Source organism: Barbus barbus, assembly GCF_936440315.1.
Source record: "Barbus barbus genome assembly, chromosome: 37".
NCBI lineage: Eukaryota > Metazoa > Chordata > Actinopteri > Cypriniformes > Cyprinidae > Barbus > Barbus barbus.
Genome location: NC_136715.1, coordinates 18,324,279 through 18,346,491, shown reverse-complemented (window position 1 = coordinate 18,346,491; position 22,213 = coordinate 18,324,279). Strand labels below are relative to the sequence as shown.

General features: G+C 36.4%; 2 protein-coding genes and 1 pseudogene across 3 annotated transcripts; 1 reads left to right on the top strand and 2 right to left on the bottom strand.

Annotated features, from left to right (window-relative positions):
• Positions 1-865: 865 nt before the first annotated feature.
• LOC306857233 (AP-1 complex subunit sigma-2-like) lies at positions 866-6,353 on the bottom strand. Its single transcript, XM_079397062.1, has 5 exons — positions 5,420-6,353; positions 4,913-5,091; positions 3,498-3,606; positions 2,605-2,742; positions 866-2,498 (listed from the first exon to the last, which is right to left on the bottom strand). The coding sequence occupies exons 1-5, from the start codon at positions 5,525-5,527 to the stop codon at positions 2,451-2,453; spliced, it is 582 nt and encodes a 193-aa protein (XP_079253188.1). The 5' UTR covers positions 5,528-6,353; the 3' UTR covers positions 866-2,450.
• A 5,519-nt stretch (positions 6,354-11,872) lies between these two features.
• On the top strand, positions 11,873-15,567 carry LOC306856629 (keratin, type I cytoskeletal 15-like; annotated as a pseudogene). Its single transcript has 7 exons — positions 11,873-11,876; positions 13,249-13,304; positions 13,399-13,481; positions 14,377-14,533; positions 14,695-14,859; positions 14,985-15,103; positions 15,348-15,567. The product of its transcript is annotated as a keratin, type I cytoskeletal 15-like (transcript).
• A 1,996-nt stretch (positions 15,568-17,563) lies between these two features.
• LOC306856758 (keratin, type I cytoskeletal 42-like) lies at positions 17,564-19,654 on the bottom strand (the record flags this gene model as incomplete). The annotated part of the gene is made up of 6 exons (XM_079396196.1): positions 17,564-17,788; positions 18,076-18,201; positions 18,307-18,471; positions 18,575-18,731; positions 19,238-19,320; positions 19,436-19,654. 6 exons carry the CDS (start codon positions 19,652-19,654, stop codon positions 17,564-17,566), a joined length of 975 nt encoding a protein of 324 aa, XP_079252322.1.
• Between the last annotated feature and the right edge of the window lie 2,559 nt (positions 19,655-22,213).

The window sequence follows — 22,213 nt, the reverse complement described above, 5'->3', positions numbered from 1 at the left end:
GACGAGAGGGCCTGTTCCAGAGACAGCCATGCATGCCCATGCCATGACATCACCTCCACCATGCTTTACAGATGAGGCTGTATGCTTGGGATCATTTGCACTTCCCTTTTTTCTCCATATTTTTGCTTTCCCATCACTTAGATAAAGGTTCATCTTTGTCTCATCGGTCCATAAACACAGTTCCAAAACTCTTCTGGCTCACCTTTGTGCTTTTTTTTGCAAACTCTAATCTTGCCTTTCTATTTTTGGTGCTGGTCAGAGGTTTGTATCTTGCTGTGTAGCATCTGTAATTCTGTGTCAAAGTCTCCTGAGGACAGTAGATTGTCAGAGCATCACCTCAGCTTTCTGGAAGTTGTTGGTGATTTTACAGACACGTCTTTTATGGTTCATTTTCACAGCTTTTATGATTTGTCTGTCATCAACTACTGTTGTTTTCTCAGCCGATCAGGTCATTGTTGGTTGCTGGTGTCGCTGGTGGTTTCCAAACTCTAGATTTCTCCATGCCCTTTGTTTTTGCTATAGCTCTAATTGACTTCCTCTTTTCTTTTAGCATCCAAATTGCTTGCTTTTCTCTCAAAGTCAGATCTCTCGTCTTCATCCTGGTTTGTGTGTCATCATCGAATGCAAGATTCAGAATGCAGAAGTAATGGATATAACTGATAAAACACATTCCCTGCTTTTAATATCTGAAGAATTAATGCAACAGGACACAGCTGATCACTTAGAAAGACCTGTGAGGCAACTGCTCCAATACTTACGCTCTCATCAGATAGAGGGATGAACTCTAAAAGTGCTGAACTTCTTAGCTGGTAAAACATCTATGTGTTGAATCACCCAATAATAAAATGTGACGTTCTGTAGTTTTGTCTCATATTCATCTTTTAATCATATCTGTAAATGTCTTGACTCCACAGCCAACAGAGCAAATTTTACTTTACTGTTCCAATACTTTTGGAGGGCACTGTATCCTCTATTGCTATTGAAGTGTAGGGAACGCGCAGCTGCACCATTCATTCACAGAGAGACAAACAGAACATGCAGGATATAAATAATCTTTTGTGGCCTAATATTCACACACTAGTCCATTTCACGTTTTGATTTAAGTATACTGACCTACTCTTGATTTGGCAAATTCTGTTGCATTCCGCGTTGTACAGCAAATTCCTTTATGACTGGATTCAGTGATTCCGTCTGTCGCGGAAATCATAGCGCCCTGTTAAAAGGATTGTTAGCCCAAAAATGTCAAATCTGTCATCATTCGCTAACCCTCAAGTTGTTCCATGTATGAGTTTTTCTTCTTCTGTTATTCATAGAAGATATTTTGAAGAATGTTGGTAACCACAGTTGTTGGTCCCCTTTGACTTTCATAGTATGTAAAAAACACTGTTAAAGTCAGTAGGGACCAGAAACTTTGGTTACCAACATTCTCCAAAATATCATAAATATCATAAAATATATGTTCAACACAAGAAAGAAATTCATACAGGTTTAGAACAAACAGAACCTTCAGTTTTTGGGTGAACTATCCCTTTAAGATGCACTTACGAGGAATTTCCATTTTATGAAGAGTATCAAATATTTTTATTAGTAAAAGATCATCAAAGATTTGCACAACATGCTGCAATTTCTGACTTTATTCTTTTGTTGTGATGAAGCTTCAAATACATTTTCAAGAGGAAGTCGGAAAATCAAAGTATAATACGACAGCATACGAAGATGATTTTAAGGAAAAAGGCATGAGGGTGGTGGAGAAGATTCTTTGGCATTGGAAATAAAACAGTTGGCTGTTGAATGGCAAATGCCTGATATGCCTGAACTAATTAAGTGTTTACAGGAAGAAATCATTACAGTGTTTCTAGTCAAGACTTCACTAATACTGATTTTTACTTGTGCCTTAATACAATCTATGAATTTATGCCCAAAAATTCTGAATGTTGCGTTTACATTATCTATCTCCCCCTTTGGTGCTGAATAAGAATGTTTGGTCCGTAACACTTCAGCAAGGCTTGGTCTTGAACAGTGACAGCCCATTGACTCGGATCTACTGAGAGCTGCATAAGATACTGGCAACGGTGTGAGCTGGAAATTAGTGTTTTAAGGCAGCTGAAGGTGAGAGGTAATGCTTAAAATCTACAGAGAAGACGTTGTGTGAGGATGTTGACACTAAACTTTGCTACACATGTACTGATCCAAACCTGAATCCAAACCGCTGAACACTATGGGAAATTGGCATAACTACTAAGAGATTGTTGCGTGAACATTTCAACATGCTTGATTCCTTCAGATGTTTGGCAGAAGAAATACAAGCGTCAATATCTAACTGTTTATGCAGGAAGTGCTGATCACTACTTCTGTCTGCAAGCTAACCTAAAATACAAATGTAGAAAAAATGCCCAAAGAAAAAAAAGGAAGAAGTGTGTTAGTGTTTGGGTAGGATGAGTTCTCATCATTTATGTCAATCCAATCTCCTCCAGAACACTACGTGGTGTCTCTGCTTCCTGTTAAGAGATAAGAATGAGAGAAAATTCATTCAACAACTTAGAAAAGGCCCAATTGTCACTTCATATACTAAAAAAATAAAAATGCAATATGTGTGTTCCTCACCTCTTGCAGCATGTCAGTCTGCTCTATGGCCTTCAGAACGTTCTTCTTCGATGTCTCCTGGGCTTCACCACCCAGTATGAACTCATCCAGAATGTAATAGGCTTTCTCAAAGTTGAAGATAATGTCCAGTTCACACACCTGGTGTTCAAATACAGAGTTTCACAATGAGTTATTGCTGTTAAATAGAGCAACAAATCTGGTCATTGGTTTAATATGATAAAGCAATAATGGTTAAAGGTTAATCACGATTATTTTGGTCATTACTATTAATCACAGTTATTGTAGTTCATTTTTTTTGTTTATGTTTCATCAGAATCTGATCAAGAGAAGGTCAACTCGCATGGTTTGCTCACAGATTTAGTCGCAGCAAACAGCAAAAATGACCTTGTAAAAGAAAACACTAACTGGCTGTATTACACTTTTATTTGAGCAGAATATTTTAATAAAACTTGCTAAACTCCAGCTTACATGCCTGATAGTGTTTTCAGCTCATCAGCACTTGGTTGCCAGGTTGGGAAGATTAATTAAGTCACTGGGCAGAAAATGTATGGATGGATTTATGAAAAAAGCTCTGATTGGGTGATTTTAACTTGAAATCTGGCCACCGCAATCATTAAAACTTCTGGAGGCTTGTTACCAGCATAAGATAAATTAAATGCAAAATTAAAATTAAACATTTTCAGGATAAATTGGCAAATATCACAGACAAGTATATGCTTAATAAATCGAAAGAAGTAGAAATGATAATCACATTTAAATTACGATTCATCTTTTTGGAGTCATTGCCATACAGGTTTGGAACATTATCAGGGCAAGTAATTGGAGAAAGATGCTATTTTTCTTGAGGTTAAAAAGCAAATACTGACATAAACACTAAATATTTTGACACTCACACTGCCAAAATATTTGTCCAGCAGCTCCACATATCTGTGGATGATTTCCAGGGTTATCAACTCATTTTCCTGGTCCTCCACAGCACAGCAAAAGTACAGGCTGGCATATCTGAAATACAAAATAAGCTCAATTCAAACAGTACAAAGAAACTGAAATGCTTTTCTCTGTTCCTCTTTCTGTCTAGCTGCAGTGTAAATCTACCTAGTACAAACCATTTAAAAACAAGATCATTTTGTCCCGAGCAATCATTCTCATCTACCTTGTTGACCATATCAAAGGATGTAGAACTGTGCAATATAATAGATCAAAAGTTGAGAACTGACAGTAAAAACATACATTTGTATCAAATATATAAAAAAACCCTAAACTATACTCAAATATAACATGACAGGTTCATTAGGGAAATTGATTTTTAATATTTAATTTTAAATCGAGGTTGTTAATCAATATGCTTTTGCTGAAGCCATCATCAGCCCATATTATTTCAACTTACATTTTTAAATAATCGTGTTTAACAGAGTGAATCCTGGTGTGTGTGTATATATATATATAGTGCTGTCAAACGATTAATCGCATCCAAAATAAAGTTTTTGTTTACATAATATATGTATGTGTACTGTTTATATTATTACGATTATATAAATACACACACATGCATGTATATAGTTTAGAAAAAAATGTTAAGTTTATATTAAATATATCTATTTATAATATAAATAATATGAATATAAATATAGACATGTAAATATTTTCAAAATACATACTGTATGTGAGTGTATTTATATATACACATAATAAATATACACAGAACACAAGCATATATTATGAAAACAAAAACTTTTATTTTCTATGCGATTAATCGTTTGACATCACTAATATATATATTAAATATAATTATATATATATATATATATATATATATATATATATATATATATATATATATATATATGGTAAATACACAATCTTATCTGATTTTCAAATACTTTTTTACTTCAAATCGAAGTTGTGATTCTCCTTATAGTGTGTTGGTTTGGTTCATGTAACTTTAAAATTCCCTACAGGAAAAATTAATGAGTAAAATGTACACTTCCAGACCCAAGGCACTTAAAAATTAAAGCAAAAGTTAAAATGAGTGTTTCTTGTCATTTTAATTTTGTCAAGATCTCTAATGTGGGACGGAGAATGTTTACCATTTCAAGAGCTTGATACAAACAATAAAGATTTTTGAAACTAGCTACTAATAGCTTGTCTCACAACACAAAAAAACAAGGGATTTATGCCTACATTTTTTTTTTCTTCTTTTTTTTTTTTAAGTCAGGGAACACCCAAGTCTATCATATTAATGGAAAGTGCCAAATACAGCGGACCTGTCCTTCCATGCAGTCCACATCACTCAGCATGGTTTTCTAACCTTTTGTAGACTATTTTCAGATCTCTCCATTCCAGGAAACTGCACATCTTGGGTTTGCGTGCCAGCACCATCTGAATGACCTCCCGGGAGATCTTCTTCTTCTGGGTGTCAGACAGCGACACGTACCACTTCTGAAGCCGCAGCTTTCCCTGCCTGCTAAAGAGCAGCATAAACTGCATCTGAACAGAGGAAGAAACAGAAAGAGACTCATGTGTCAAGTCAAAATAGCTTTCAGCGGTTCCAGTCATACAGCCTGAAAACGTTCGTCATGTTGGAAATTTAAAAGCAGTCCATATTTTTCATAACCAAACCGATGCATTGTCGTTTTGGATCAATTGCTTCTCTTTTTTGCAACAAAGCGGAAGGATCGCGTTAGCAAGAAGGCTGAGGCCGTGTAAATGTTAAACATATGAACTATCCACACTATTCAACCACGAGTATTTGCTCCAGCAAGTCTAAATAACCCATTAAAGTGCATTAATGCGTGAGATGAAATGCCGCTTTTACCTTAAAGTTGATATTACTCTCGATTCCGTGAGCATGGGCTTTGCGGCTGATGGCAGTAAACGCAGATGTGAGTCCCGTTACTACATCACTGGAATCCTGTCCTCTCATTGGCTCTGATTCTCACCGATGCCACTCTGTATTGGTCCAGACGGAGCCCAACGGGATGGGCGAGGCTCCTATACGACAACAAATAAATAAATAAATAAAATCGCATGCATTATTTTGGCCTAAAAAATAAAGTAGTGGGCAAAAGTGATTTCCGGAGAAACACAATAGATGAACAAACAGCCTCTGCTCATTTTAAATGGTTTTAGTGTAAATATAGCCTACACTGCCAGACATAAGTTTGAAACAATTCAGATTTTTATGTTTTTTAAAGAAGTCTCTTATGCTCACCAAGGCTGCATTTATTTGATAAATATACAGTAGGCCTAATATTGTGTCATTTTATTGCAATTTAAAATAATTGTTTTCTATATGAATAGGTTTTAAGTAACATGTAATGTTTTCCTGTGACGCAAAGCTGAATTTTCACCATCATTACTCCACTGGCTTGTGAAAATATACCAAATCTGTTTCAAAAAACTAATTTCTGTATGGTTGCACTAGCAGGTTGAACAGCAGCGCTGGTACTCTTGTCTCTCGCCGGGTTCAGTGGCGGAGCCTGTAATCCAAGCTACTGGGAGGCTGAGGCTGGCGGATCGCTGGAGCTCAGGGCTTCTGGGCTGCAGGGGACTATGTCGATCGGGTGTCCGCGCTAAGTTCGGTATCGATATGGTGCTCCTGGGGGAGCTCGGGACCACCAGGTCGTCTAAGGAGGGGTGAACCGGCCCAGGTCGGAGACGGAGCAGGTCAAAGCCCCCGTGCTGATCAGTAGTGGGATCGCGCCTGAGAATAGACACTGCAGCGCAGCCTGAGCGATACACCGAGACCCAGACTTTTGCGTTTGTATCGGCATGATGACAGTGAAAGAAAGGTTTAGAGATGAATCATGATTAAAAAATCAATCATAATAAAATCTTTTCACTCTTGCCAATTCCAAATAATGGCATTGTCTCAATTTCAAGTTGTTAACATTTAAAAAAAAAATAAAAATAAAAAATATATATATATATATATGATCAGTAGTGGGATCGCGCCTGAGAATAGACACTGCAGCGCAGCCTGAGCGATACACCGAGACCCAGACTTTTGCGTTTGTATCGGCATGATGACAGTGAAAGAAAGGTTTAGAGATGAATCATGATTAAAACATCAATCATAATAAAATCTTTTCACTCTTGCCAATTCCAAATAATGGCATTGTCTCAATTTCAAGTTGTTAACATTTAAAAAAAAAAAAAAAAAATATATATATATATATATATATATATATATATATATATATATTCAGCGGCGTTGCACTTGTTTATTAACAGGGATACACTACTACTGTGTTGACTACTACAATGATTGTTACTATATCGCCTCCCTCTGGATGATATGTGATATTTCTGTTTGTATGCAGCGTCTGCATTCCTTGACCAGACGGAGGCGCTGTTTCACACTTTAAATTAAATATTTTAAAACATTTTAATTATCTCTTGACTGGGACATTATCCCATTAATTATCCCAGTGTCTGCACACTGAATCATCATTAATTAAAATTTCATTCGTATGTAATATCATTTTCACTGATCATTTAAAATGATTATAGAAAAATTAAAGATCAAACTAATGAAGTTCAATTTAAAGCTAATGTAAAAAAACAATACTGCAAAATACTTGCCTAATCTGGACACTGTACTTGCTTTAAAAGTACTTAAGTACCAAAAAAAGCTAATTTCCTTTTTTTGTCAATGCACTGTTTTATTATTGTTGTAATAATTGCAATAGCCTACCTCTAAAGCAGTACAGTGCAATACAGCTACAGAATACACTGACTAGCTTGTAGTATCTTTGGAATAAAGAGCTTTTAGAATTTTAAAAACCTATGAAACAAGTGAGTTAACAAAAAACAAACAAAAAACACCTCCAAAAAAGCTACTTGATACTGACCTCACACAGATCTGACAGTATGAACACACATCTAGTGTAGATATTCATCCACATTTGAACTGAGTGGACAGGGAAATTGCTGTAAATACAGATTGATAAAAAATTAAACCTGCTTTAAAACACAGCAACACAACTGTAGCTGTATAACTTAACTCTTGCAGTAGGCTGTATCAGCTATAAAGCTGCTGAGCAGGAAAGAGAGCAATGATCTCTTGGGCAAGAACGCTCTAAGCATCTTGTTCATGTAGTTGTTTCAGAACATTGCCTTGCAGCTGCATGAGTTTCTCCTCTTCTTTTTTCACATTTTCTTCTCTTTCTCTCAAAAACTTCCTCCTCATCTGCAACTCTTGAAAACAGCACATAAAACGGAGCTCAAAAACACCACACTCATTTAAACCACGACAGCTAAAATGTAGATATTGTTTTTCATACAACCACCTCATTCCACAAGTCGCATTGCGCTTGGTGAGCTTGATGTCATGCTAAACAAGATAAATATATACACTAAACAATATCTGTGTCATTCACACCGGAGGCCGGAGGGCACCCTCATACTCCAAATATGCCTCACAGAAGTAATAATTTAAAAGTAGGGTAGGCGATTTCGGAGAGGCTAGCAATAGCAAGTTAGCTTTGAACATAAGATCCAACCCTCCCTGACTCAACTAATAAAAACACGTGCACGTGCACTATAAAATTTCAGTAAAGGTTGAGCCAACTAAAAAAATAATAATTCAGGCAACACTTTGAAGTTAGAAATTGACTGAACGTAAAATTTCTGTGGAACTAGTTACTAAATAATAATGAAACCGCTTGAAATGTTTTACAGTGCATGAGCATGTACAGATAGGCCAACTAACCAGCAACACTGAATGCAACGCTGTCAGATTACGTCATGTCTCATTTACCGGTGAGAAAACATTACAGTAAAGTACATAATATTACACTAATAACGCCTTCTATTCTCGCTCAGTCTGCAATAGCGTAATGGGATGCGCTGATGACGTATCATGTCTGTGCAAACAGGTTTGGAAATAAATTACATACGTTGACAGGCCGATAGGACAGCCGAGGGATATGATTGATCAAACATTTTATGGTCCTACGCATTTCAAATACGATATAAATACATGCATTTAAACCTTAGTGATTGCTATCAGGATGTGCAGAGACTTTAAACCAGCATAACAAAATGTTTCTGAATTATATCATCCAGTCCTGCCTTTAAGACGTTTCAGTAAATCCTTAAAATGGACAAGATATCCAGATATCGATGTATCTCGATAAAAAGAACACAAAAACACTTTCACTGATGAAACACTAAGACTAAATACACTACATATATATATATATATATATACACACACGTACACAATGGTTGGTTTATCTATGTTCTTCAAGCCATCTTGGGTAAAAGTTATATTCATAATGCAATACTAATCGACATAGCATTTATCTTGGTAAAAAATAAATAAAAATTTGCCTCATTTTATAATAAGAAGCCACATCAGATCACAGAAAGAAGTTATTTAAAAACATGTGTAATGTTGTAAAGTGAGCTTGGAGCGAAAATACTGTTTCAATGTGTTTTGATCCTGTGCTAAGCTAACATGCTAGCTATCCCTTTGATTGTTTTATGGCAAATTTTGAGAAGTAAATCCAAGATCAGTGAAATCTGAATTTTTTTTTAAATGACTTGTGAATAGAAAGCTGTTAGCAAATATAATAAAGACAAAGAATAATACTTTGCAATATATCCTAGCCAGATAGGGTGAAATCAGCTAAACTGGGCCACATTTTGGTAAATGACTTCTAATACCATCAAATAAGCTATGCATGAGATCTAATAATGATATTCTTATGAATTAGCATGGGTCTCTTAAATATATTTATATTTTTTAAAAGTGAAAAAGTATAATAGTTTTAAAATGATGAGAGTTAGAGTATCAGCAGGTACCTTCTTAAGCCATGGCACAACATTCAGTTAAAATGGGCCAGTATAAAAAGGGAACAACACAGATCATTTCAGCTTAAATCATTTTATTTTTCGCAGTAAATTGACACTATTGTCTTTAGTGTGCCATAGCAACACCATAAATGTATTTCATTAAATAGAAAGTTGAATGAATATTTAATTAAACAATGCAATTAAAAATGAACTGATCATATTGTATAGATGTGTGTTTCTGTGCATTGGTGTCTTTTGTGTGCACGTATGAGTGTATGCTTGTATTTTTTTAAAGACCGTTAAGATTTTGTATTGATACATATCTACAGTAGGCCTATAAAACTATTTTCACCCTCAATTTCTGTATAAAAGTGTGTGTGTGTGTGCAGCCCATTTTAGCTTAACCAGCCATTTCTACCTAAAATGACCTTTCTCACAAAAATCAAGGTTTCTTTTATAAATTAAACCCTTTTTAATTTGAAAGAGCATGTCAAAACATTGATCATAAAACTTTGCTTTGTTGGTAAGCTTACTTTTTGCTTTAGTACCCCTTATTAGTGATTCATGAAATTTTCTCTGTCAGGCTCAATTACCTTACAATTTCTCTGACAAGTTCTGTCCTGCCCGCCTTTGTGTTGAAGCAACAATGCAAGATACAAGATCAGTTATTGTGATTTTCTGTAAAAAAATTTAAGAGATATGATGCTACAACCTTATTTGGCCCATTTTACCTGATAGCTCCTTTTAGCTGACTTCTCCCTATATGTGTCAGATCACAGGACGGACCATATGTTAATGTGAAGAGGGGAGATGAACATGAATGGGGCAGTACAGGACAGTAAAGACTGAATGGATGCTTAGAAGATGTGAGTAAATAGCCTATTAGTTAGCATTTTAGAGCCTCTTCTAAATATAATCTCATGGCATGGTGTTTTTAGAGAGATCATTCTCAGATTTAAAATAGATCATGGTCAAACGTAACTACATTGGCATTCTGAGCATTGGGTTTGTATGTCACCTGGGTTCATTGGCTTCACTAATCACAAATGATTTATTATGTATGAAACTCTGGCAAAAAGTGTTTAGCAGTGGAAAATGAGCTCAAGGAATATTTGATCAGCAGAATTTCATATTAAGCTGAAAATGATGGTTTCACTTACAAATTGGTTGATACTTTCTTTCACTCGAGTTCAATTATTTCGACAAGCCGTTAAACATAAAGACTGTGTAGCAACAGAGAGTAAAAACGAGGAAATAACCATGTACGTATAATACACCTAACATTTTCCTGTTTGATACACCTATGATTGTTTGTCATTTCATACAGATATTTGACAGTTTATTATCTCAATTAAAAACTTAATCATGCATGCGCACACAAAGTCAACAATAACCTACTTTAATGATTACAACCCTGTAGCACTCTGACCTACAGTATCATCATGAGCTTGTCATGACCAATACAAATGCCACTGTCCCACCCATACAAGACCCTTTACTTAGATACAACTCTCCACCGCAGAAGCCATATCACACGATTTTCTGACTAACAGATCACAGACGCTATAGGATCTATGATCATACTCCCTTCTAACATCTGGCTCAGGAGCATCTGTGCAAGGACCACAACAATCAACTTAAAGCACTAATAAGAGGACTGCCTGACCCCAATACCACCCCAGTTAGTGAATGAATAACAATAATTGGCTAAGCTCTAATTTCTCAGTGCCGGCAAGTATTTCTCAGAAGCAAAAAATAAATAAATCAAAATTACATTTAAATGTAGTCATTTAGCAGATGCTTTTATCCAAAGTGACTTACAAATGAGGACAATAGTGCAGTGGCAAGTCCTGGATAGTCTAATGCAGTACATGTAGCAAGCATAAATAAAAAGAAAATAAGAAAGATAGAATATTAAAAGAATAGAGAATGTGAGTGTTAGAGGGCCAGTTTTTTAAGAAAATTCTACAATAAAGAACTAACCTACAAATGTAGTTCACATAAATGTCACCGATTTTGATAGACATGGTCATTGTATGCATTTTGAATCAAGCAGTGAAAATGACTTAAAGTTGAATTCAATGCAGTTGATAACTAAAACATTCTGCAGAAATGTACAGTTCGATGGAGGAGATGCAGGAGCACATTTTGTTTTAATGTCTTTGTTTTGTTGTACTATGTGTCTCAAATAATTTTATATTGATCTACTAGAAATTCAAGGAGACATTACACTTCATGTCAAGTACAGACAGTCTTCTGACTGTAGTTTAAACCTACTTCATAGGGTGGGTTATAGTACATTAATCTTTGTTTTTAATCTTAATGTACTATTAACCCGAACACATTTAACTAAATCAACAGCACATTGTTAATCTAGCCCTAGTGACTCTTAACAACGTGATCAATTAACTATTCAAAACTATTAGCATTTAACTCCACTAAATCATAGCTTAATTTAAAAGCAGACATGGGTGAGGCTATAATTTTCTCTACAGTCACTGAAGTAACTGGCTATTCTCATAGCCAAATAAAAGCAGATGCTCGACTACACAGGTCAGACATTTTAAAGGGGTTTAGTCAGCTCAATCATATAAAAGAGAGAATAAGGTGACCTCAGAAATGAGCCACTTGAGTACATCAAAGAAAGCTTCAGTTCGTGACTTTACCCATGATGCTTCCACACCAGCTCCATAAAGCGGATGAGTTATTATTTCAATGGCTTACAGATAAAATACAGCATGGCCGGTTATCAATAACTAAATTCGCTTGTAAAAAATTGATTGATTTTGCTGTGTATTGGATGATTTCTCAAAAGAAAATAAAATCACAATAATTCTCAACAGAACAAAATGAAACCCACTGTGCCATTTAAGGAATTAGTTAGATATTAGTTTTCATTAATTTTGTACTTGTCCACAAGCAACCCCAAATGTAATAATTCTGATATTTCTCTCAAACACTTATGGCCTTATGGACACTTATTGGATACATATTTTAATTTGAATGAATGCATTCAAGCCGACAAAACATTTGCATGCTGCCATTGGAGCACACACACACACACACACACACACATATATATACCAGTACGAACCAGTAAAAATATCTCTTTTGGTCACATGCCCAGAGCTGCTGCTGTTACATAAAACTACAACTTGGTACAAACTATTTGTCTGAGACCAGGAGTTTTAGCAGGACAGATCAGGTAAGTATAAACCACTATAGCACTGTGAGGAAAATACAGTAGTCAACATTTGAAGTGGATCAAAACAGTTCATCAAAGTTGTCCTAAGACAAGAACGCATTTTGGTTTTAGCTTTTAGGACAACTTTGATGAAAGGTTTTAATCCACTTCAAATGTTGACTAGTGTATAATAAAAAAGGAGATAAATAATTTTAAATGAACAATAAATAAACGAAAGTGTCATTCAGCTCTCACAAAATATGTTTAGAAAATCTAATCTTGCGTAACCTTAAACATGCATAACCTTTTTCTGAGCTTAACTGTCAAAGGACGTAAAGCTGGCACAGAACACTTCCACACACACACACACACACCCTGCCTCCTCCCACAAAGTGCAGGAGCCGCCCTGGATCTTCACCTCTATAAAAGGTCAGAGCTTGGCTCAAAGGTTCCATCTTCGTCAGGAGAACTCTAACGGTTTCCTCTCTGGTCTCATCTCATCTCCATATCCACACACCATGTCTTGCTCTGTCCGTACATCATCCTGCCTCAGTCCCAAGACCGTGGCTTCTAAGTGTATAGTCAAGCCGATTCGAAGAGGAAGCACCCGCATCTCTTCCTCTTGTTATCGCAGAGTTGGTTGCTATCCAAATTTGCAGTGCAAAATCGGTGGAGGAGCGCCTACTGGAGCACCATCAACTGCCTGAAGGAAAAGGTACTCCTTGTACTTTTTTAAGGGATGGAGTGATGGAAAACATTTATAGTATGCACTACATTAATATATTTTATATCAATGTTCTACATTGTAGATTGAAGCTGCTGCCATCAACAATGCCAACATCCTTCTGCAGATCGACAACTCTAAACTGGCTGCCGATGACTTCAAGATAAAGTTAGTTCTCTCAAATAACATTCCTCTGTCTGTAACCATAGCGTGATAGCTTTAGCATCTTAAAAGGATAGTTCACCAAAAAATTAAAATTCTAATTACTCACCCTCATGTCGTAGCTAACCCAGAAGACCTTTGTTCGTCTTCAGAACACAAATTAAGATGTTTTGATGAAATCCAAGAGCTTCTGACCCTCCCATAGACAGAAACACAACTACCACTTTCAAGCCCCAGAAAGGTAGTAAGGACATTATTAAAATAATACATGTGGTATCAGTGGTTCAATCATTATTTTACAAAGTTATGAGAACACATTTTGTGTGCAAAGAACAAAATAACAACTTTATTCAACCATTTCTTCTCTTCTGTGTCAGTCTTCGATGCACATTCACATGAGTACCACAATGCATGCATGTGGTGCGGCTAAAGCAGGAGTGTAGCACATCCAACTCTCTTAGTTCATCGTTTGTATATTCTGGTTCATATAAGTAAGGCTGAGCAAAAAATAGCATCTTCCTCTGCTTATAAACTAGGGTTGCTATACACTATATTGCCAAAAGTATTGGGTCACCCCCTTCTAATGAGCATGTTTGACTACTTTAGTAATTTCTATGAGTACAAATCTTAATGTTTAAGCATATAATGATATTCTAGGGAATTGTGTGCTTCTAATTTTATAGCAACAGTTGCTATAAAATTAGACCTTAGACTCTCAGATCTCAGAAAAATATCTTAATTTGTGTTACGAAGATGAACGAAAGTCTTACAGTTTTGAAACGACATGAAAGTGAGTAATTAATGACAGAATTTTCATTTTTGGGTGAACTATCCCTTTAGGAGATTGTGTTTCATATATGAATGGTGAGTTTTTTCGCCTTGCTTTACATCCAACATTTAGATATGAGCATGAGTTAGCAGTGCGACAGACTGTGGAGGCCGACGTCGCTAACCTGCGGCGCTTGCTGGGCCAGATGACCCTGACAAGGGCCGACCTGGAGATAAAGATCAAGAGTCTGTTGGAAGATCTAGCATGTTTGAAGAAGAACCACCAGGAGGTTAGACGTAGTTTGTCTATCTCAGATTAAATTATGTGTAACTGATCTTTGGGCCATAAATGAAGCCTACTATGAAGAGCTTGGTGTGGAATGATGTTTTAAATTAAAATGCAAATTGATGGTTAGTCAAGAATTGATGCCAGAGTCATGTGTGTTTATAGGACGTGGCAGCACTACTGTGTCAGCTGACAGACACAAAAGTGTGTGTGGAAGTGGATGCTGCTCCTCAGCAAGACCTGAACAAGGTTTTGGAAGAAATCCGTTGTCATTATGAGACTATCATAGAAAAACACTACAGAGAACAGGAGTGCTGGTTCAAAAAGAAGGTGAGACTTCATCCGTTGTTTCTTTGAGTCCTCCAGAGGTGGATGGTAATTTGACGTCATATATTTCACCAGACTTCTGAGACTACATCACAGTACAGTATAACAGTGGTGTGTGTTTATGACTCTCTTTAAGACGGCGCAAAGATGTGGCCAGCAATACAGAGTGCCTAGAAACCTCTAGGTCACAGATCTCAGATTTGCGGCGTACCTTGCAGTGCCTGGAGATTGAGCTACAGTCAGCATGGTGAGGAAATCATCTGTTTGTTAGAATGCACAGGTGCATTAGATGGACTAGCATGACAAATATAAACATTTTGTGTGACTTGAGCTCATATAGGCTGGAATACACTACATGATTTTTATAATCTAAACAGATTTTAAAACACTAGGGCATCATATATTTGCCAACTTTGTAAATGGTTACTTATTAATTACTTATGAATTAATATAATGAGTTTTCTTTCTGCCTCTTTACCCACACAGAAAAGAGCGCTGGGATGCTCACTGTTGGAAACAGAGGCTAGGTACAGCACTATGCTAGCAGGTTTCCAGAAACAGATCAACACATATGAGGCAGAGCTTTGCAAGGTGCGCAGTGGCATTGAGCAGCAGGGCAGCGACTATGCTGCACTCCTGGACATCAAGAGCCGTCTGGAGCAGGAGATCGTCACCTACAGGTGCCTCCTGGAAAAGCAGGACATTAAGTAAGGGTATCTTTTCATTGAGCGTTGGGTGAAATAGCTGTGGCATTATGTTTTTCTGAAATGACTCCACTAATGCACTAATCTTTTTCCCCTCTTACAGGACTCAAGAACAGGGTAATTCAATATCTCTTTTTGCAGTATATTGAGGTTGTGGGGGTTGTTTGGGTCAGCTTCAGGATGCATGTTATTCATTAATCTCTTTTTCTCTGCCTTTCAGGTGGGGTATTTGTGTGTATGACACCAGCTGACACAACGGGCAAATGTACATAAGTTAAATGAACAATTTTAAATGTAAACAAAGAATCTAATGGAGGGTCCTTGTAGTACAATTGTATTTACTGACTGTCTAACAACTCACCATTAAAGACTGATAGAGAAACATTTCTTGTATCTCTTATTGAAATAGGAATTTTGGGCATCTGCAAAGAGTTGATTTTGACTGTGTTTATGAGTACATTAAACTCAATGAGAGTCAATATGCAAGATTTTGTATAACTTTAACTGTAGAATCCATAAATCAACGATAGAACACCACTTGAGATTATGATTTAGATGAATTATAGATATTTTGTTGGTGGTGGTGGTAGACGTTTTTAAAATAAAGTGTAAATGATATTTGCACATGATTTGAAAATGTTTATAGGTTACAGTAACAGATAACACTAAAGTTAAGTTTACATATTTAACATTTTAAAGGGAAATTCTGTCATTATTCACTGAATAAACAAAAACATTTCTCACATATTCTCATTTTATGTTTAAATGAAGAAAGAAAGTCTTACAGGTTTGAATTGAACTATCAATTAAAGCATGACAACGCAAATATTTTGACAATAACATTGCACCTAAAACATTTTAGGGCTTTCTTAAATAGGTGGAATTCATATACAGCTGATTTTTGACCCCATTAATAAGTTATATGATGCTGGACAAACATAAAAGACTGAGTCTGCACAGACCATTATGTGTATTAGGGGGCATTTTTCTTGCTGTTTTGTTTTTTTGTTGTTGTTCATGAAGCATTGTTGCTGATATAAAGTTGTGTTGCTGGGTTTTAAAGCAGTTTTTTTTATTTACAGCTTATTTTCCACTCAGTTCAAATATGGATGACTATCTACACTAGATGTGTGCTCATACTGCCAGAGCTGTGTGTATTAATTATAAAAAACTATCTGTTATTGCTGACTGATGAGACTGCCTTACAAGAATGTCACATTTTAGTAATCAGCAGTATAGTTATGCCTATGCTGTAAGAATGTTTACAATAGATAATGTGAGAGGAGGAAGAGTGTCCTTAACAAATTGTCAAAGATAAGATGGTGGTTTGCAGCTTGAAAAGGTTTGAGAACCAGGTTTAAGGTGTAAAAGCAGTATAGCTTAATGAGCAGTATACACTTATTAAAAGTTTATTTCAGTATAAGAAAAGTGTGTTCAGAACAATTCACAGTTTGAATGACACTTGAATGTGTAGTAAAAATTCAGTTGTTACCACATACTATGCGTGACCTCTATCCATTTCAGTAGGCTATACATACATATTAGGCCTATTGTAAATTTGCCCGCATTCAACATATGTTTACACATGATCGCTAAATGGAAAAATGCAGTGAATGCATGTGAACATGAAAAAATAACTAAACAGACACCAAAATATTGGAACTGAGCTTTAATATGGAATGCACACAATACATCTCCAAATCAACTCAATAATTGTCTTACAGTGAATGGTAATTAAATTAAATAAAATGTTGCATTTAAAACTGAACTTTTACTAGGACACGTCATTACATTCATTGTTTACACCGCCCACCTGCAGGGTAGAAAAACATTCACATATATTCATAGAGAGAGGGAGAGAGTAAATATAGAGAGAGATAACCTTTTTAGGACCTAGAAATGAAAAAAGAAAATATTCAAATAACATAAATTATGTAACGTAAAAGATTATACAATATTATAGACCTACTATCTGTGACACTGTCATAAATGAAAAGATACACTTACTTAATGTCCTGCTTTTCCAGGAGGCACCTGTAGGTGACGATCTCCTGCTCCAGACGGCTCTTGATGTCCAGGAGTGCAGCATAGTCTCTGCCCTGCTGCTCAATGCCACTGCGCACCTTGCAAAGCTCTGCCTCATATGTGTTGATCTGTTTCTGGAAACCTGCTAGCATAGTGCTGTACTTAGCCTCTGTTTCCAACAGTGAGCACCCCAACACTCTTTTCTGTGTGGGTAAAGAGGCAGAAAGACAACCTCAGACAACAGCTAGCTAAAAATTGCTCATATCTAAAGATCAATGCTGAAAACTTGTGCATAAGAATAGACACTTTGCCTCAACTTAATTTTGGAAGTCACGGATTAACACATCAAGCTATCACTTAACAGTTAACTTTAGTTAACCCTTTGTTAACTTTCAGACAATGTATTACCAAAACTCTCTTTCCACTGCCTCTCGCAATCCTTTTCTATTTTTGTACTTGTCTATCACATCCTGTGTTTACTGCATCTCACCATGCTGATCTGAGACTGTAGCTCTATCTCCAGACTCTGCAAAGTGCGTCGCAAATCTGAGATTTGGGATGTGGAGGTTTCTAGGCACTCTGTGTTGGTGGCAGCATCTTTACACAGATTTGCCATCTTAAAGAGAGTCGCAAACAGGCACATCATGTGAGCTATTCAACTCATGAGTCAATGAGCTATATTATTTTACATGCACTAATACCAGACAGACAGAAATCTCACCTTCTTTTTGAACCAGCACTCCTGTTCTCTGTAGTGTTTTTCTATGATAGTCTCATAATGACAACGGATTTCTTCCAAAACTTTGTTCAGGTCTTGCTGAGGAGCAGCATCCACTTCCACACACACTTTTGTGTCTGTCAGCTGACACAGTAGTGCTGCCACATCCTATTAACACACATGACTCAAGCATTTTGGTTTAGGAAACTACTGCTGTTCTTAATCTTCAATTAAAATATTCAAAATTTAAAAAAATGATTGTGCTACAAACCTCCTGGTGAGTTTTCCTCAAATACACCAGCTCCTCCTGCTGAGCGCAGATCTGCCTCTCCAGGTCTGATTTTGCCAGGCATGTCTTCTCAAGTATGCAACGCAGGTTATCGACGTCAACTTTTACACACTTCTTTATCACTGCCTCATTCTCGTATCTGATTTGTGGAAAGATCAGAGAGGAAAAAATTATCATTTTTAAACATGACTATGATCTATGTACAAGCAAAAAGCTATACAGACCCTAATCAAGTTAGATGTCATATTGACTTTTATGATAACAAATCTGAAAGGGTTGGACTTCAGAGTTTTTCCAATGTAGGCTACACACTGTATAAAGGTCCTAGATCACATAATTTCACAACTTTCAAAACAAAAAGACGTTTCATCAGCTAAACAATCGGTGTATGTATAGCTAAACATCTGTATATGTATGTACATACATTCTTTTGCATCCATACATTTGTGTTTATATATTTGCCAGCCAAAGGCTGACTGACTAAATTGTTCCATAATATTGATCATAAAAAATTGCATTCCTTAATGTGGGATTTTTTTTAAAGGGACACAAATTAGACTTTACTATTGATAAACAGAATTTGGTTTGTTAACCCTAATTTATGAAAATGTTTGTAAATGTCAAATGCTCCAAAAAAAACCTCACTTTATCTTGAAGTCCTCAGCAGCCAGTTTAGTGTTGTCAAATTGCAGAAGGATTTTGCCATTGTTGGCAGTAGCATCTTTAATCTATAATGAAGATCATTGACAAAGAAAACTATAAATGTAGATCATATATAATAAAACAGTGAGTATTTTTGTATTATATTTGTTCATAGTAAAGTAATTTTTACTAATTTTGTACCTTTTCCTGGAGGCAATCGATGGTCTTGAAGTAGCAGCTGTAGTCCCTCTGGCAGATCAACCCCTTCTTTTCATAGTACTCCTGGATCTGCTTCTCCAGAGTAGCATTGGCAGCCTCCAGAAAGTGCACCTTATCTAGGTATGATGCCAGACGGTCATTCAAGTCTTGCATGGTGGCCTTCTCGCTCTTCTGGAGGTAGTCATAACACCCTCCAGTCATGATTCTTGTGCCAAATCTTCCACCTTGTCCACTATGACAAGGGGAGCAAGCATTCGAATGATAAGAGGAGGTAGAGATGCGGGTCTTTTCTCCAAAACCACAGCCATAGACACTGTAGGCTTTAGGTGCAACTGTACCACAACGACGAGGACCGATTATGGACTTTGAAGTCATGGAGAAAGAGCTGAAGGAGGACTTGGGGTTGGAGACAGAGCAGGGCTTGGGGTAGGTCTCAGAGCAAGTCTTCACATAGGTATCGGAGCAGGTCTTGGGGAAGGTGAAGGAGGAAGTCTCGGAGCAGGTCTCAGGGCAAGTCTTCACACAGGTATCGGAGCAGGTCTTGGGGAAGGTGAAGGAGGAAGTCTCGGAGCAGGTCTCAGGGCAAGTCTTCACACAGGTATCGGAGCAGGTCTTGGGGAAGGTGAAGGAGGAAGTCTCGGAGCAGGTCTCAGAGCAAGTCTTCACACAGGTATCGGAGCAGGTCTTGGGGAAGGTGAAGGAGGAAGTCTCGGAGCAGGTCTCAGAGCAAGTCTTGGGGAAGGTGGAAAAAGACATGGTGGATGAATGCAGAGATAGATGAACGCAAAAGGGGAAGATACTAAATAAAATGCTCAAATTGTCGTGAAGCGTATGGTGCCTTTGAGGCCAGCTCTGTCATCTTATATAGCTGGAGCTTTAGGGCGGGCTCAACAATTTGACAAAGGGAGTGTGTGTGTGTGTGTGTGTGTGTCACTACCAGTAGTATTAGAACTCAAGAACCAGTGTATTCCACCCTAATGAGGAAGCTGCAAAAGAATTTATGTGTGTGTGTATATATATTTGTGAATAAAAGTTGGTGCTTAACTGGACAAAGCAGACAATTATGAGTAAGTTTTAACAATTTAGTCTTTTTAAAAACAGCACAAATAGCTAAATGTGGGTGGTGTTTCAATTATACACATGACTCAAAGGTCACTTAATAGACTAATGCCTTCACAACAAAGATAGACTTGGGCACAAGATCAGAAAGACCTATTAAAATAATTTTAAGATAAAATATGGTCATTTTGAAATTACTGCTATTATTTTTTTCCACATACATCATTGGGGTCTCTTGGGCCCAAAACATAAAACAGTCAACACATAAGTCAGAAAATGAGGCTTAAGTTTCTGATTTAACCTTGGATATTACAGTAAAACCTGCGCCATTCAAAAAGTCTTTAACCTGTTAACTGTCACCCGTCCCCTCAGCGGGACACCTAAATTTACTTCACTATTTTACAATTAAATCCTAATCTAATCAAACTATACAAACAATATATCATTGGAAAGGCTAAGACTCCTAAATAGATATTTTTCCACCTTTTTTGTTAAAAAATTATGTAGGCAAATTAATAGATTAATTTATGACAAGAGTGCACCTGAAAAATCTACATCAACAGGAGTTCTGACATTTTTCCTAGTTGCCTTTTTCCCTATCACGCTTTAGAAATCATAAGAAATGATATAGTTGAAAACTTAAAATCTCAAAATTCATCCTTTTCACCCATTTTAAAATCAGACATTGCATTATCATGGAAATGGTACATAAAAATCATGTTACAAAATGTTTTCGTTCATGAATTATAAACATTTAAGTTTGAATAGTGCTCTATAATCTCTATATGTTCAAAACTGTGAGTGACAGTTAAGGGGTTAAGACTTCTTGAGGTATCTTTTTTACACAGATTCCCCCCTAAAATTTTAACTTTTAAAATATAATGTCTTATGAGAAACTTCAAGACTTCAATCAGCTTATTAATCAAAATCATCAAGCAAGCAGGTCACTTTTAAGATAAAAGCAATAGACAGACAGACAGACAGACAGACAGATAGATAGATAGATAGATAGATAGATAGATAGATAGATAGATAGATAGATAGATAGATAGATAGATAGATAGATAGATAGATAGATAGATAGATAGATAGATAGATAGATAGATAGATAGATAGATAGATAGATAGATAGATAGATAGATAGATAGATTTTTTCTGTTTTTCACTCACTTTGCTACAATAGCATGCCCTATTCAAGTTACAAGACACAATAAAACCTTGTAGTTTTGAGTGTTACAAAGCTCTATTTTTTAAATGTATAATGACCATCAGTTGTCCAAATTTCCCAGTTTTAACACGTTAAAAGAACTCATTGGGTGTTACACAAATTTACCAGTATAACTATTAGACAAGAAACAGTCTGCTGAAACTACATTTACATTTATTCATTTAGCTGACGAAATGAAACTGTGAGAATGCTGTTTGCAGGCTCAAATATGGGGACCGTATTACATTATTTCATTATCACATATGGATTTATTTACTTGCAGCACTATTTTCTTCAAGTCAGGTGGATTCAGAATTTCCAGATAGATAAATAACATGAGTGCCAATGTGTGGCCAGCCTGACAAAGCACTAATTGGCTACTTAATGACAGTTCAATCATTTAGCTGTTTTAGAGAAAGGCATGAAAAGCAGCTGAGTGTCTTTAAGTAATAATATGACTTAATAGAACCATAATTGTGTAATTTTATGTGCAA

What these genes read in the sequence shown, in the direction of transcription:
- LOC306857233 (XM_079397062.1), bottom strand. Translation starts at nt 5,527, where the DNA reads ATGAGAGGACAGGATTCCAGTGATGTAGTAACGGGACTCACATCTGCG. An exon ending in AGAGTAATATCAACTTTAAG is followed by an intron (nt 5,092 to 5,419) that starts GTAAAAGCGGCA and finishes TCCTCTGTTCAG; the next exon opens with ATGCAGTTTATGCTGCTCTT. An exon ending in CTGAAAATAGTCTACAAAAG is followed by an intron (nt 3,607 to 4,912) that starts GTTAGAAAACCA and finishes TTTGTATTTCAG; the next exon opens with ATATGCCAGCCTGTACTTTT.